This window comes from Astyanax mexicanus, chromosome 15 (genome assembly GCF_023375975.1).
Source record: "Astyanax mexicanus isolate ESR-SI-001 chromosome 15, AstMex3_surface, whole genome shotgun sequence".
Classification (NCBI taxonomy): domain Eukaryota; kingdom Metazoa; phylum Chordata; class Actinopteri; order Characiformes; family Acestrorhamphidae; genus Astyanax; species Astyanax mexicanus.
The window spans coordinates 40777112-40792869 of record NC_064422.1 but is presented as its reverse complement, the minus strand read 5'-3'; the positions used below and the strand labels follow the sequence as shown (position 1 = coordinate 40792869).

At 36.7% G+C, this 15758-nt stretch overlaps 1 protein-coding gene and 1 long non-coding RNA gene across 2 annotated transcripts; both read right to left on the bottom strand.

Annotated features, from left to right (window-relative positions):
• Positions 1-5608: 5608 nt before the first annotated feature.
• LOC111194471 (uncharacterized) lies at positions 5609-8697 on the bottom strand. Its single transcript, XM_022678651.2, has 4 exons — positions 8598-8697; positions 7402-8490; positions 6702-6870; positions 5609-6370 (listed from the first exon to the last, which is right to left on the bottom strand). Exons 2-4 carry the CDS (start codon positions 8249-8251, stop codon positions 6244-6246), a joined length of 1146 nt encoding a protein of 381 aa, XP_022534372.2. The 5' UTR covers positions 8252-8490; positions 8598-8697; the 3' UTR covers positions 5609-6243.
• A 6-nt stretch (positions 8698-8703) lies between these two features.
• Positions 8704-11968, bottom strand: LOC125781200 (uncharacterized). Its single transcript, XR_007424416.1, has 3 exons — positions 11889-11968; positions 9957-10062; positions 8704-8810 (listed from the first exon to the last, which is right to left on the bottom strand). It is a non-coding gene; the product is annotated as an uncharacterized LOC125781200 (long non-coding RNA).
• Positions 11969-15758: the final 3790 nt, after the last annotated feature.

Here is a 15758-nt window from a genome sequence, read left to right as displayed (position 1 = left end):
TTTACGTCTACTAGAGAATTTGGGGGCTTTAAAATAGCAGAGTACGTAATGATAAGGTTCAGATGTAATTTAAATGGGTATTCAATGTTTGCCTAGTGTCACTTTTGTTTATGTTGGTGGAAGAAAATATCTTCTTGCTGAAAAAAAAAACAAACTTTTTACTACATCCTGCACTACTTTTTAAAGCATCTGATTGGCTGATGTTGTCCTGAAGTCACATGATGATGCTTGGGAAATTAACATACATTCATAGAGTATTTAGTGCTTGCTTGGTTTATTTGCACCTCGTATCCAGACATTTATGGAGTTTTATCACTTGTATACAGGTCTGAATCTGGGCTCGTCTCGGGGACAAGAGGACTTTTTCTCAGAGCTGTGGATTGATTGTACAATTTCTGAGTAAATTTATTTGTATAAAAACACTAATACAGTGAGGAACAGCAGCAGGAGCTCCTTAGATAAAGTGCTGTTCTCATTTTTCTCGAGGCAGGACTGAGTTACCATCACTCCAGTGTATTAGCTTGTCATGCTAACTGGCCAGCTAACTGGCAGTCTGTCAAAAATTCACATTAGTTTTATTTTTTTTTCCTTTGGTATATCAGATGAACTGGTATTGCACCCTGCACTAATTGAACACTATAAATATCTGGATTCATAGACAGCTTCGAATTAGTTTAAGTAAGTCAGAGTTTGTACAGTCAATATGGCCACTCTGTATCATAAGATACTTGGAAATCTGGCATCAATATGTGAAAAGAAAACGTAGTACTGGTGCAGCCAAGTTAAAAATAAGTATATGTTTTATATTGTGCTTTAAGTGACCATTTTTTACCTCAGGTACAGTTTTTATTGTGTGTTCTAGTATACTGGAAATTATTTTTAATCAATTTATTAAAAAAAATATGTATTAATTATCTAATAATCCATTGAGTGAATTCCATTGAATGGAAAAGTCGTTCAGCTTGAGTCGTCTGTGACTCGTATCCTAAAAAACTGAGACTTTTCGAGGCGGCCTTCGCTACTTTGGGGAGAGAATTGCCCCCACTCACTCCTCTGCTCCTCAGATTTCTGTCTCCAGAGCGATTTTCCCTTTCAAGCTTTGTGTGATTGACGATTGTGGGAATTCCTCGGCCGAGCCCCCCACCCGCCCCTCCCATGCTTCAGTGATTTCCTATAAGGAACAGTTATTCTATATGGTGGCCACAGTCTCCTTCACCTCTCCTCCTCAGTTAAAGCAGGGTAATGAGGAGATCTCAGCTGAAGAATGTGGGGGAAGACCTTCTACAGGGACTGTGGTGGTGTTTAGTTTATTGGAGTTTTGAGGCTTTAGTTCTCGCTTGCTGGGATTACTCCATATTAAGTTGTCCGTCTGTCTGTCAGGCGTTTTTTTTTTTTTTTTTTTTTGCTGCTTAGCTGAGGCTGTGTTATAAATATCATGTTAAACTAGAGTAAGGAGTGGATCTATTACAGGCCTATAGCCAGATTACATAACACATAGAACCAAAAATAAGGAAATGTGTGTTTGGTAGATTATTTCTTTGTTGTAACGTAAAATACTTTGACTTCGATATTAATACAAAAACAATACTTAAAAAACACTTTTTCCTAATTTTAACCAGAAAAAATTAGAGCTGTCCATGTAAAAGCGTTAACTATTTCACTAAAATCCACTTTTTTCTTTTTAAAATCCACTTTTTCTTGTTTTTTTGTGAAATACAGTTGTTCTCTCTGAGTTGTATATGATGCTGCACATGAAACTGTTTCTCAACCTCCCTCGTCTGCAGTAGCTAGTAAAAGATAATGTTCAGAAAAATAAGTTGATCAGGAAAAGCCCCATGCTGGCTTTATCTACCCTCAAACATAAAAGTATAAATCTATATATTTATATATAGCTCTGACAAAAAAGGAGACCATTTCAGTTTCTGAATCAGTTTCTCTGATTTTGCTATTTATAGGTATATATTTAAGTAAAATGAACATTGTTGTTTTATTCTATAAACTACAGACAACATTTCTCCTAAATTCCAAATAAAAATACTGTTATTTAGAGCATTTACTTGCAGAAAATGAGAAATGGTCAAATTAATGAAAAAGATGCAGATCTTTAAGACCTAAAATAATGCAAAGAAAACGAGTTCATATTCATAAAGTTTTAAGAGTTCAGAAATCAATATTTGGTGGAATAACCCTGTTTTTTAATCACAGTTTTCATGCATTTTGACATCATGTTCTCCTCCACCAGTCTTACACACTGCTTTTAATTACGTTATGCCTTTACTCCTGGTGCAAAAAATCAAGCAGTTCATTTTGGTGTGATGGAACAACACCAATTGTGCTCTCTCGGGGCTCTGGCAGCTGATGGCAAGCTGCATGACCGGGATTCGAACCACCTCTTGCCCAGCAAAAGACAGGACATTTTGTACCATTTCCAGTTACTAGCTGGACCTGAAGTCAATAAATAGTAAAAAAAATAGAAAATGAAAGGAAACAAAAGGGGGAGTTTTAAAAAGTATATCAGTGCATTTGTATTTCCCTTTGGTCGTTTATACCCATGACATTTATTACTCCTTTCAGTGTTCATAAATATTAGTCCATCGTGCCCTTTGCACTTTTTACAACCACAGTGAACAAACAGTATTAATGAGTCTGTTGACACAGATTGGCGCCTTCACTGCGGGAACTCCAGAGAAATTCCCTCTAGTACAGGGGTTGGACAGTGAAACTGAAACACCTGCTTTTAGACCACAATCATTTATTGTGGTGACGGACAGTTCTGGTGGAAACAGGAGAGTTGAGGTGCACATTGAATTCTGCGTGATTTGATCAGCCGTGGTTTTATGTTTTTTGGATACAATCCGGGTTAGCACCCGAACATCCCTTTCAGACAGCTTCCTCTTACAGCGTCCACAGTTAATCCTGTTGGATGTGGTTGGTCCTTCTTGGTGGTATGCTGACATTACCCTGGATACCGTGGCTCTTGATGCATCACAAAGACTTGCTGTTTTGGTCACAGATGCTCCAGCAAGACGTGCACCAACAATTTGTCCTCTTTTGAACTCTGGTATGTCACCCATAATGTTGTGTGCATTGCAATATTTAGAGCAGAACTGTGCTCTTACCCTGCTAATTGAACCTTCACACTCTGCTCTTACTGGTGCAATAATGTGCAATTAATGAAGATTGGCCACCAGGCTGCTCCAATTTAGCCATGAAATTTAGCACACTAAAATGACAGGTGTTTCAGTTTCATTGTCCAGAGAGAATGGATTGGTCAGGGATGGTCTCTGTATTCATGATGCTCCTGCGAGTGTTGATCGTAGCTCAGTCTGAACCGGGGGGAGGAAATGGTGGCTGTGCGAGTGTGTGCGGCGGAAGCTGTTGTTTACAGATGGAAGTGTGAGTGTCGGGGGCCTCGTGCGAGTGTGAGGGATCCGTGCTCTCTTATTGACTGCGCCGCACAGCCTCGGGCCTCCAGGATCTTCTCCAGGACCAGCCTCGGCATGCCTGCCAGCACTAATCCTGTATCTCTGTATCTCAGTCCTGCTTCTGTGTTCCTCAAACTTGACCTTGTGACTTGTTTGCAACGTTCAAACCTTTTGGATGGATGAAAAATTAAAATGGGTGATTTTTTTTAGGAATAAATACTAAATTTTAAATGGTAACACTTTATTTTAAGGAACACAAATTAGGCCAATTTTTATTAATGTCCTATTATATGCTTAATAAAGCCTTAATTAGACATTTGTAAAATTATTTATTCACTCCTCATTAGGATTTATTCTATGTAAGTGTTATTGGTGCTTAATTAAGGGTCTATAATGTTAGCACCCTGTTAAGCAGATTATTAAGCATTAACTATTAGCTAATTCTACATGTTATTAGAGTCATTATAATTGGCAGCAGTTTGAGTTTATCTATGTGAGTTTAGTAAGGTTATGGCTGTGGTGGAGTTTATTAAGAGTTAATAAGGGGTTAATAAGTCACTAATAGACCAAGAAGTGCACCATATTCTAAAGTGAGGTTCTGTTCATCACTAATTAGACACTAAAAAGAACTGAATAAATATTAAATCAATCACAGACCCTTAATTAAGCACCAATAACACTGAATACACAGAAGAAAGCCTAATAAGTAGTGAATAAATAATTTACAAATGTCTAATTAAGGCTTTATTAAGCAAATAATAAGACATTAAAAAGCACCTAATTTGTGTTCCTTTTATATGATTAATATGTAGGATCTTCCTACAGGTGAACTTTCTAGGCCTGTCATAATAATTGTATTATCGATTTATTGTTCAATAAATGGACATTGCCTCAATAATGTTTGATAATGGTTAAACCATCTGTTGTGTTTATTTGTATGTTTGAACTGAATTACTGAAATAAAGTAACGTTTCAATGATGATCTAATTCTTTGTGATGCACTAGTACTACTTCTTTCTTCACCTACTCCATTTGGAGTCAGTTATTAAAGCATGGGTCATTTAGCATAACTGGCTAAAATATTGTCCACTGTCATACACTGTAAAAAAAAACACGTAAAATTTACGGTAAAATATTGGCAGCTGTGGTTGCCAGAATTTCACCGTAAAAAAAACGGTTGCCAAGAATTATACTGTAATATCTTATACATTGCAACCGTTTATTTTACGGTAAAATTCTGGCAACCACAGCTGCCAGTATTTCACCGTAAAATAAACGGTTTCACATGTATAAGTTATTACGGTATAATTCTTGGTAACCGTAAATTTCATACTCATGAACCGTTTTGTTTACAATATATTGTTGTGAAAAAAAATATATTACACTGTAAAAAGCCTATAGTATTTACAGTAAAATAAACGGTTGCAATGTATAAGATATTACAGTATAATTCTTGGCAACCGTTTTTTTTACGGTGAAATTCTGGCAACCACAGCTGCCAGTATTTCACCGTAAAATAAACGGTTGCACATGTATAAGTTATTACGGTATAATTCTTGGCAACCGTAAATTTCACATTCATGAACTATTTTGTTTACAATATATTGTTGTGAATAAAAGTATATTACACTGTAAAAAGCCTATAGTATTTACAGTAAAATAAATGTGATTGTCAGAAATAACCGTAAAAAAATACATTACAATATGCCCTAACGTTGCAGTAAAAAGATAAATGTACTGTTGATTTCTAGTTAGAATTTAAATCCATATTTTACTTTATATATACACAATTTGTGCCATATAAAGAAACTGTTTGCCATATAATCCATATAAATTACATTTCTTTTTCTTTTTTTTATGAATTCAGTCTGTAATATAACAACTGATTTATTCCATATACATTTCGTTAAGATGCTATAGAAGTAAAGGTTTGGCCATGAAGTATGAGGGTTTTATCATGAAATGAACATACTAGTGTAACTATTTCACATCTAACATATATTCAAGAAGATTTGTTTATTAAAGTGTGCCGCTGTTAAATAAGTTTTGTAATCAAGTTAGTCTAATCTACAGACAGTTTAAATACAACAAATACTGTCAGATTAATATTTATTTTGTTAAATCCTCAATGAACCTGCATTATGTAACACCATCTTGCATAAAATCAAATAATTACATCAAGGTCAAAGTTGTATTAAACATTTTATTGATCAATAAATTATTGATCCCGTAAACAAAATTCTGCTCTTTATTAAATGATTACAAAATAACAACAATAACAATTGTTTTGAAACTGCTCAGTATAACAGTAATGAAAATGTGCATCTTGCATAGACTCAAAACAATAACCTCAGTGACTCTAATCACTTGTTTTCGATTCCTGAAATTACTATAAAATTGCCATTAAATCACCTTGTTTGCTAAACAAAACCTCTGACCTCACTGACCTCATAAAACAGAACTTGTATCTATATAAACTATAGCAGCCATTTTCCAAGTAAAAGTACACTTACAGTGATTCTCAGAACTTCCAGTACTTTTTTGGTACAATTTTAACAACAATTTTAAGTCACTGTCCACAAAAAAACATATAGCTTCTTTTTTTTGTTGATTTTTACATGCTGTGAAAAATGTCGGAGCAATATGTTCCAAAATCACCTGGGGGGTAAAAAATCTTTACATTAACCTACACTGGAATTAAGGCACATTTTTAGCCTCTCCTGTAAATCTACTCTTTTGGACATACTTATTTTTCTTTGGACAGTGACAACATGGAACATACATTGTACCTTAACATATTGTCCATAAGGAATTATGTCTAGGTCCACTCATGGTCTGCAAGGTCAGCAATAAGAGTGAGGACTCTGGGATTGACAGCAAGTGCTTTCTTGTTTTTCTTCCACTGGACTTTGGTGCCTCTTTCGGGATTTATCGAGAAGAAACACCTTGATAAAAGTAAATAAATACATTAATTACCAAACAACAACAAAAAAGACTGTGTTGATTGAAAGTTTCTCAACCCTTATTAATTAATATTATACAATTAAATATGAGCTTAAACCCAACGTTTCCTTAATATCTGATGATATATGCTGATCATAAGTTTTTGCACAAACTACAATCCTGTAGCCATTTCACACACTCTCTCTAATTTCTTACTGATTTTTTGTTAACTTTAATTTATAAATTAGGTTATTTTTACTTGTTTAATATATAAACAGAAACTGAACAGTCATAAAACAGGTGCCCAAATGTTTTAGAACAAAGAAATTATACCTTTGAAGGAACTCAAGTGTTGACCGTAGTTCCACTGGGTAGTGTATGTTGAAACAGTAGTAACTGCCAAACAGCAGACAGAAGGCAGGTACGAAAGAAGTGATGTGGTCGTTGACAACCTCTTGGTCGATGCTCAACATGAACATCCCAGCAGTAAAGCAGGATGACCCTAAAAAGATTAACAAGGCCAACAATAAAACAAATAAATAAACCTCAATAAAAAATTAGAGTGAGTGTGTGAAATGGCTACAAATTTACATTTTGTGTAATAACTTGTATCTTATGAACAGCCAATCACTGAGCTTCATTAAGATTCCTTGAGTTCCTTTATAATGTGCAAACAGTAAAAACACTGCAAACTTATACATGACTTGTCTTTGCTTGCCAATGTGAGCTTTGCATCTGTTGAATGGTGAGCGGGGCAGAGAACTCTCTACAGTGTTTTGAAGTTGGACTGCTGTAGCCATTTCACACATTCCTCACTCTATACTAATACAATTTTACTTGCTAAATTGGACATAACAAATGCCATTTCTACACTGAATTTAGCCATTGGTTGAGCTTGGTACCAGGCAAATTAATGGTCTGTATCCATAAACTGTACAACATTACCTGTAACAATGTAAGCCAATAGTAGAATAGGCTGTCAATACACCAGCAGATTTAGAGAGTTTGGTTACACTTTTTGGGCTTTACTTACCACACACAATAATGCAGGGTGTTGCTGGCAGCTTCTCCATCTGAACCTCTCTGGCTAGGCATGTCTTATCGACATAATGAAACAGGTTATCCTCTTTTTCACCAAAATGAGCCAGTAAAAGAAGTACCATCTCGATGACATCTCCTGGACAACCATCCAATTGGCCTCTCTCAGTCTGAAACTTGATAAAAACATCCAGAACCTGTTTGTGTTTTGGTGCATCAACAGTTTTAAAGAAACTTAAGAGGCGTCGACACTTCTTGTCCACGTTGGCATGGAAGCACTCCATTAGACTGACACCAGTAAGTTCTTGGAAGTGTACTACCATTCCAGATTCCTTGAACAAAAAGGGCCACTCTTGGGTTAGTTGCCTTATGCTGGTCCCCTTGTTGATGTCTTTACACTGTGTGTAAAAGGTGCATTGTACCAATTCTTTCACGTCGTCTGTACTGTAATTCATCTCTTCAAACATAGTCTTCATCTTTTCTTTTTTTTCTTGCTGACTATCCTCAGTCTCAGAGAGTGGCAAATATTTCAGCTCCCACTTTACACAGCCATATGTGTCTTGAACACTTGCTTTGTGCTCAGCTGGAATTTCCTCTGTGTCAGATCCATCTGAAACTGGCTTACGTTTTTTTATCTTTGATGTGTTGGGTCGTTTGACATTCTCAACTCGTGCCTGAAGTTGCTTGACCAGTGAATGATATCCAGATCCAACTACATCACCCTCAATTACATCTTGTAGCGATTTAGGATACTTGGCCACCATTCTTTTGCCTATCTCTGTAGTGTTGTGTTTGGTCGGGTTATTACACACCTTCATAATTTCAGAAACCACAATTCTAATCATCTCTCGTCGTAGCCGTGGACTAGGTCTTTTCTGTCTTTCCAGACTTTGCAGTAACTCTTCAGGGAGCTTTTGCCATGGTATTTGAAAACTGTCTGCCCAGTCTGGCTGAAAAGATGAACTGCCTCTTGGGGATGATGAGGTAGATGTGGTTGACAATGTTGAGGGAGAGGCAGAACGTGGAGTGGAGCATGCAGAAACTGGAGAGGGACATACCGAGGTTGGAGTTGGAGTGGCGGAATCTGTAACAGACATTTAAGCATTGAATAAGGTAATTTGCTGTTAAATTACTAACGTCTATGTCCTGGAGTGATCACAGTTTTTCACTGTTACACATTAACAGACTTACTGTTCTGCGCCCAGGAAACAACAAGTCTTCTGGCTTGTATTGGCTTCAGTGCTGGCAGCAAGTCTCCTTCTGTAATGTACTTCAGATCATCTGTGGTCTCTGTACCAAGTGCCTTCAATGTGTCTATAACTGAATTCAGAACTGCTTCAGGAAGATCAGGAAACACTGCAGTAATGGCACTGCTTATCTTCTGTATTTCTGATTCTGCCATATCTGTCAGATACACAAACACAAAAACACCTTTGTCCAACTGACATCTAAGTATCTACTGACAACACATTGTGCTTCAATGGGACTATCTGATATCCATTCTTCATGTAAGATGACAATGGCCACATGTCAATCAGGTCATTAATGTGTACACAATGCAATCTTCCACTTTCATTTTTCACAGAGTACATATGGTAGTGTGGAAGAAATTCCACTGAATATACTCTCATCAGAAAATGAAGTGCTGAACAATCTTTCACTACAATGAGAATGATTTCACCAAATTCTACTGAGTCGTCATTCCTAATGACAAAAAACTGTCCCTTCTTGTATGTTAATCCATTATACTGCACATCTCCAGAAATCTTTGCATTTATTTCAGTGAAGCCAAAGTGGCAGACTGCATCTTTAACTTGTTGACTGTAAAGCTCAGAGTAAAACGGTGAGCTGTTTTTTATTTGTAAGGATGGAGGACTCACTGAACCAGATGAAAGATAGGCTTGAAGCATCTGATGTCTTTCTGAAAGACTGAGACACAGATTTTTAAAGTTCTTCAAATGCCTTGCACATCTTTTAAAGTAACTATGTTTGCTCTCAAAGCGCATAGTCCATAATCGGATCAGTGGGCCAAATTTTAGAATCAATCCTGGATAGTGCCGTAAATAATGATGCTTTGGTCTCAAGTTGTTTTCTGGAAACAGTGACGTCCTTGAATCTAAATATTCTTGAATGAGGGCATCCAAGTAAGCAACTTGAGGCCTTGAAATTTTCTGAGCACAAACCAAATCAACAATGTCTTTCAGTTGTAGAGTTAACTGCCACACCTCATCTTGTGGATCCTGCACTCTGTCTCCAATTATTAGAGGCAACAGCCTTAGAAAATTCCAATTCTGTATAGCATGACCAGAAAGCCTAAGTGTTTTAGGACTGACCTCACATGGCTTGGAGGAAGCATCTGTGGATGAATATTTGAACTGTTTAATAGACCTGTTCAAAATGGAGTATGTGAACCATTTCTTTTTCTTCACAAAATACCTCAGGTAAAGTGCAACATCATAAGAGAGGACACCTTCAAAGAGGTCATGGCCAAGACAAGGGGGCAAACCAGGCAGACATACATCATAATGTTCCAAAGAATTAAAGACTGACCTGAACTTTATTCCTTGAACATCTGGCACATTTTCAGCCTCTAACTGATCAACTGCAGACTTGTAACTTTCAGTGGTGCGCTCTGGTCCACATGAAGTTGGGTTACCTTGAAATTCAGTTCGAGAATTTAGACAGTATCTGCAGAAATATTCTGAGGAACTGAAATTTTCTGTAAATCCACCAACACAATGAGAGCCCAAGTTGTCTCCAGCAATGCAGTAAAGAGTTCCCTTAACAACGGTTTCATCTGCCATTGTTATCCCTGTCTCCTCCAGGACTTTCAAATCAGACACCAACTTGGAAAAAACGTTGGCATGGCCAAATTCTTTAAAGTCCTTCTCTCTACACAGCAAAACCAGCTGCATGTGATCAACATTTGATCGAACATGGGGGGGCAAATTTAGTAGTAAGAAGTACACACCCAATATTTTGTGCTTCTTTTTTGCAGAACCCAAAGGGTTCACCACCTCAAATGCATCCTGGTATAAGACCAGTTTAAGACAAGTTGGATTTTCCTGAAAAAAGGTGTTGGATTTAAACACTTTACCATCTTGGCTGTCACAGAGAACATCTGGCACGGAAACATCATTACAATCTACTGACAAGAGCACCTGCCAAAAATTGGATTCTAGCATACTCTTCAAAGTGTTTAACACAGGAACATAATATGCAAATCTTTCTGTTCTGTTCTCATCTCTGCCTAAAAACATGCGCTTAGGTTCCACGTAATTAAACATTTTTTTAAAGCTCTGGGCTCTAGAGTATGCTGTTCTCATAGGTCCTGTGTGGCAAGCTGAGAACAAGTCAGATTCTTTCACTGTATCACAGATTTTTTCAATATCTTCATCTGATACTGACAAATCTTTCAGTAGCAAGTGTAATCTATTCAAAGTATAGGCCTGTCCCAATTCATGTATATTCTGAATCTCTTCAACAATGTTCTGAATAGTAGACGCTGGAATAAGATGCTGCCCCTGTAATTTTATGTAAAACATACACACATTTCTAAGAAACAAGTCACTGAAATTAGGTGCGTCCCCAAATGCTTCTTCTGCATGTGAAACACTGGCAGTTTCTTCTGCATGTGAAACACTGGCAGTTTCTTCTGCATGTGAAACACTGGCAGTTTCTTCTGCATGTGAAACACTGGCAGTTTCTTCTGCATGTGAAACACTGGCAGTTTCTTGGTGGGTAGCAACATTATGCTCACTTGTAGAAGGACATTCAATATTTGTATTTGTGAATGATTCACAAATCATATTTACAGAACAGTGTCTGTGTTTTCTAGACATGTGGGAAGTAAATGAAGATTTTACAGTGAACACAGTTTTGCAGCCTCTTACTGGGCAGCTCACAGCACGTCCCTCGACTAAGTGCTGCTTTAAGTGAGCAACCAATTCTTTGACTCCGTCACACTGACGTTCACAAAGTGAAACTGTGCATTTAAGTGATGCTAAAGCAATACCCTGGGCAACGGAGGACGTGGCATTATGTTGGCGATAGAAGTGAGATTTTAATGCTCCATATCCAGAAAACACCTGCTTACAACCACTTTCAACACACTTGAAAATGCACCGTGGTTCATTGCGATGGAGCTTGCAATGTAGAACATACGCTTTTAGAGACTGAAACAATGCTCCACAGATGCAACACGAATACATGTTCAAACAGGCATGTATCTAACACAAAACGAACGCATTATCATTGCAATGAGGACTGAAATATGCTGAAGCATGCTTGGAAACGGGAACTGCTCATTGTAAGCACCACTAAGCCGAGACAATTCACACTAGCTTCTGTAGCTACCTTATTTAGCTTGATAGTTCACTTTAGTTTGCTAGCTAGCTAACATGGTATATGCTCTGGAGATGTTAACACAGCTGGGACACAAACACCTGAACAGTATCGTTTATATCACACAGAAATGTTTACCTCGTTAAAACAGACTTGACATGAACTGCAGAGCTCCATCAAGCACACACAGACATGTTATTCGAGAGGAGACCAGCCACTGACTGCAGCGTGAAGGAGAGTTGTCGTAACGCTGATCCTCCCGCCTTCCAACAAAAAGAGCCAATCAGCTTGTTGCTTTTGCAGAGATCGGAGGAACCCCACCCCCCCTCCCCCCGGCTGTAAATATTTGCGCAGGCGCAGTAGCCATAACAAGCCGAAAAAATCAAGTTTTTTGTGCTTTTTTGGAGACAAACGCTACAAACTGTTCATAAGGATTTTAACAGATTTTACTAGTGATGTAAAATATGTTGTTCAAATGATAATTACACCTTCAGACTAGAGTATATTGGTCTCTCCCCATTCAAACAGATAGGAGGCTGGTCTTGTATGAGTAGAAAAAACACAGCAAAAGTGACTGCCGAAACCGAAAGCGCTTATTGGACGGCGCCCACATGAGGCGACTGTTAGTATTCAAAATCAGGCGCGCTTTCTCTCCACAGCCTGTATTACAATTTGAAATGCATGTTGATACATTTCCTTACAATTCACTTAATTTCAGCTTGGAAACTAAAACAAAATGCATTTAAAACATTTATTTTTTAAAAAGTGATGTTTCAAAAAACCAAACAGTGTGAAACCAGTCCCTATTGCTGCCCACAATCTATTTACATATGAAAGTGATCTCAGATCAGCAGGAATAGTCCATTCAACAAATTTGATTTGATGTTGACCAAAGTACAATGAAAGAAATTTACAAATTTAATACTTGCTTCTTCAAGATGCCATGAAACAGACAAAACATTCTATGGAAAACTTAAAAAAAGTTCATAAATTATTTTAATTATTTTAACATTGTACATTTTCCCACTGTGCGACTAATTAAAGGATTAACTTGTCTGTCTTATCTTAGCCCTTTCATGCATAGTGGTCACAGTATACCCATATTTGTTGTTTTGTGTCTAAGCTCATTTCTCTATGGGAAAAATGAACATTCTGTGGTAAAAAAAAAAAAAAAAAAGTGTTTTATTCTGTGTGCATTTTTCTCCAGAACACCACCGTATTCGCTCAATTATAAGATCGTTTTAAGAGTCGTAATGAGATTTTTGCTAACTCTATGCTAAATGCTAGTGCGCGCTGAAGCTAAGTTAGCAGGTTATTAAAACGGCTACAATCTGCTCATATCACGTTTTGGATAATTATTCTTCTTCAAAGATGATCAATAAAGTATTGAAGTATTATTAGTAAAAGTATTATAAGAGGTAAAACTATATATTTGCAGTGCAGACTCTGTTAGAGCTTCTAAAATGCAGATAATAAGAGAAAGCGAGCAGCTAGCTCAGTGATTCTCAGTCAGAACCAAAGATCTATCTAGCTAGATGAAAATAAGGGTCTAAAAACTTAACATGTTTTTTTTTTTCAATTTAAACCTATTACGAGGAAAAAGCTTAATGTGGCTTAATGTACTAAAACACCAAGTGTCTTTTTTCTTTTATTAAGGATCTTCTGCAGTGTAAATGACATTACGTCCCCGCTTGAGAATCCAGATAAACGCTAGCTTCTGCTGATAACTGCTTTTATGGTCCATGATAGTCAGAGAGGCTGAGAAGCTGCACATTCAGGAGGAAACATAATGCTACCCTGGTAAACAGGCTGGGTCGAGTAGCTTAGCCCTTGACCAGCAAAGCATATGACCAAATTTGAGTTTAATGGTTTAGATGGTCTGTTAGTATGACCCTGGTTGACCAGTTTGATTAGTGCTCATAACCATCTGATTCTCTAATTAAGCATGCTAATAGCACTGGGCTACACTGGTGAAGCAGGATACAGCACTTAAAGCTTGGTTCTGGAGTACCACTGTGCTGCTTGTGTCAGTGTTTCCTGCTGTAACACCCCTAGCAAGGGATTATTAATTGGATCAGATGTGCTGTAATTAAACAATAAACCTGTGGGCAGCATTGCTCCAGTACCAAGTTTGAGAACCACTGAGCTAGTCCATATGCACAACGGTCCAGTGCCAGAATGGATCTGTATGTGAGTTTAAATCATCACCCAAACCCGGAGTGGAGCTGGGCATAATCCACTGAACAAATGTCTGTTTGGGTGATGATTTAAACTCACATACACATCCATTCTGGCACTGGACCGTTGTGCCTTTGGCCAGATCCATTTATCTGATTTGGTGTTCTGGTCCAGATTTACTCACTGCTCACTTTCTGTTTAGTACATTAAACCGCATTAAGCCTTTTCCTTATAAAAGATTTAATGGGAAGAAAAGACTCTTCATCTTCATCTAGCTAGATAGAACCACTGAGCTAGCATCTTGCTTTCTCTTATCTGCATTTTTGAAGCTCTAACAGAGTCTACACTGCATGGCTAGAAACTTAAAGTGGGTTTTACCTCTTTGAATACTATATTGATCATCTATGAAGAAGGATAATAATCCAAAACATGATACGATCACAGTACAGCACAGCTGTACATTTAATAGTGCGCTATAGCTAAGCTCCAGTTCAGTGACATCAGTTCAGTGCGCGCTAGCATTTAGCTTAGCGTTAGCAAAATTCACATTATAACTATGAAACTATCTAATAATTCAACAGATCCAGTGATATTTGGGAGAAAAATGTACACCGAGTAAAACGTATAAGGTTCTGAGCACATTTATTTACCACAAAATTTTATAGAGACAAGTTTTTGAAAGCCCCATTAATTTTGCCCATAGAGAATTCAGCTTTGACACAGAACTCCAAATATGGGAATGCGAGGACTACAGAATGGCAATGACTTCAGTGGTCTATGGCTGAGGGATTTCTGTAAAATTCTTTTATAAAAATACACCTCAGGTAATAATTGTTCAACAGCCTTTAATTTTCCATTTTCCAAGTTTCCAAGTTTCGGTTTCCAGTCATTAGGTTGTTAAAGCAGTACTTGTGAACTGTCAAATAAATGCTGTGTACTGAATAAACACATGAATAGCTCTTAAATGATTACTTACAAAAATCTTATGAGACAGAAAACCATGTTGTCATAAATCAATAATTCAACGGTTAAAACATATTTTATTGATTTGCAATTTTTCTACGCATAATGGTTTCTGTATTGAACTGTGAAAAAAGCCTTGCAAAATATATATTACTTATTTTGAAAAAAGGGCAAAAAATCACAATGTTGACTGTTTTTTGTGACCTGCATATTAATGGTGAAAAGAATATTATTCATGACAAATAAATGTAGAAATTACAGTTTTAGCCGTTATCCAAATAATATGGAAATTTATTAATGGCTTGTATATTTAACAGTAAAAAAAAAAATATTATTCACAAACAATGAATAAAGAGATTACGGTTTTGCCTGTTGAGTAATAATACGGAAATGTAATAATGGCTTGTATATTTTACAGTAAAAACATGTATTATTCACAAAAAATAAATGTAGAAATTACGGTTTTGGCTGTTATCTAAATAATACGGAAATGTAATAATGGCTTGTATATTTAACAAAGAAAAAATGTATTATTCACAAAAAAATAATGTAGAAATTACGGTTTTACCATTTATCCAAAAAATACGGAAAATTTCTGTTATAAACACAGTGCAAGAGAATTTTACGTTGAAATAATGTATTTTTTCCAGAGAAAATGTGTAAAAATTAGTGTATTGGATGATATATGAATTTACGGTATTTTGTTGTTACCGAAACAGTATTTAGCCTTTTTAGCGTTTACAGTCTTTTACTGTCATGGTTTGACAGTTTTTCACCGTAAATTCTACGGACATTTTTTACAGTGACAGCTCTGGAAAAAAATAAGAGGCCCATTCAAAAAATAATGATGATATTTCAGCCATTTCC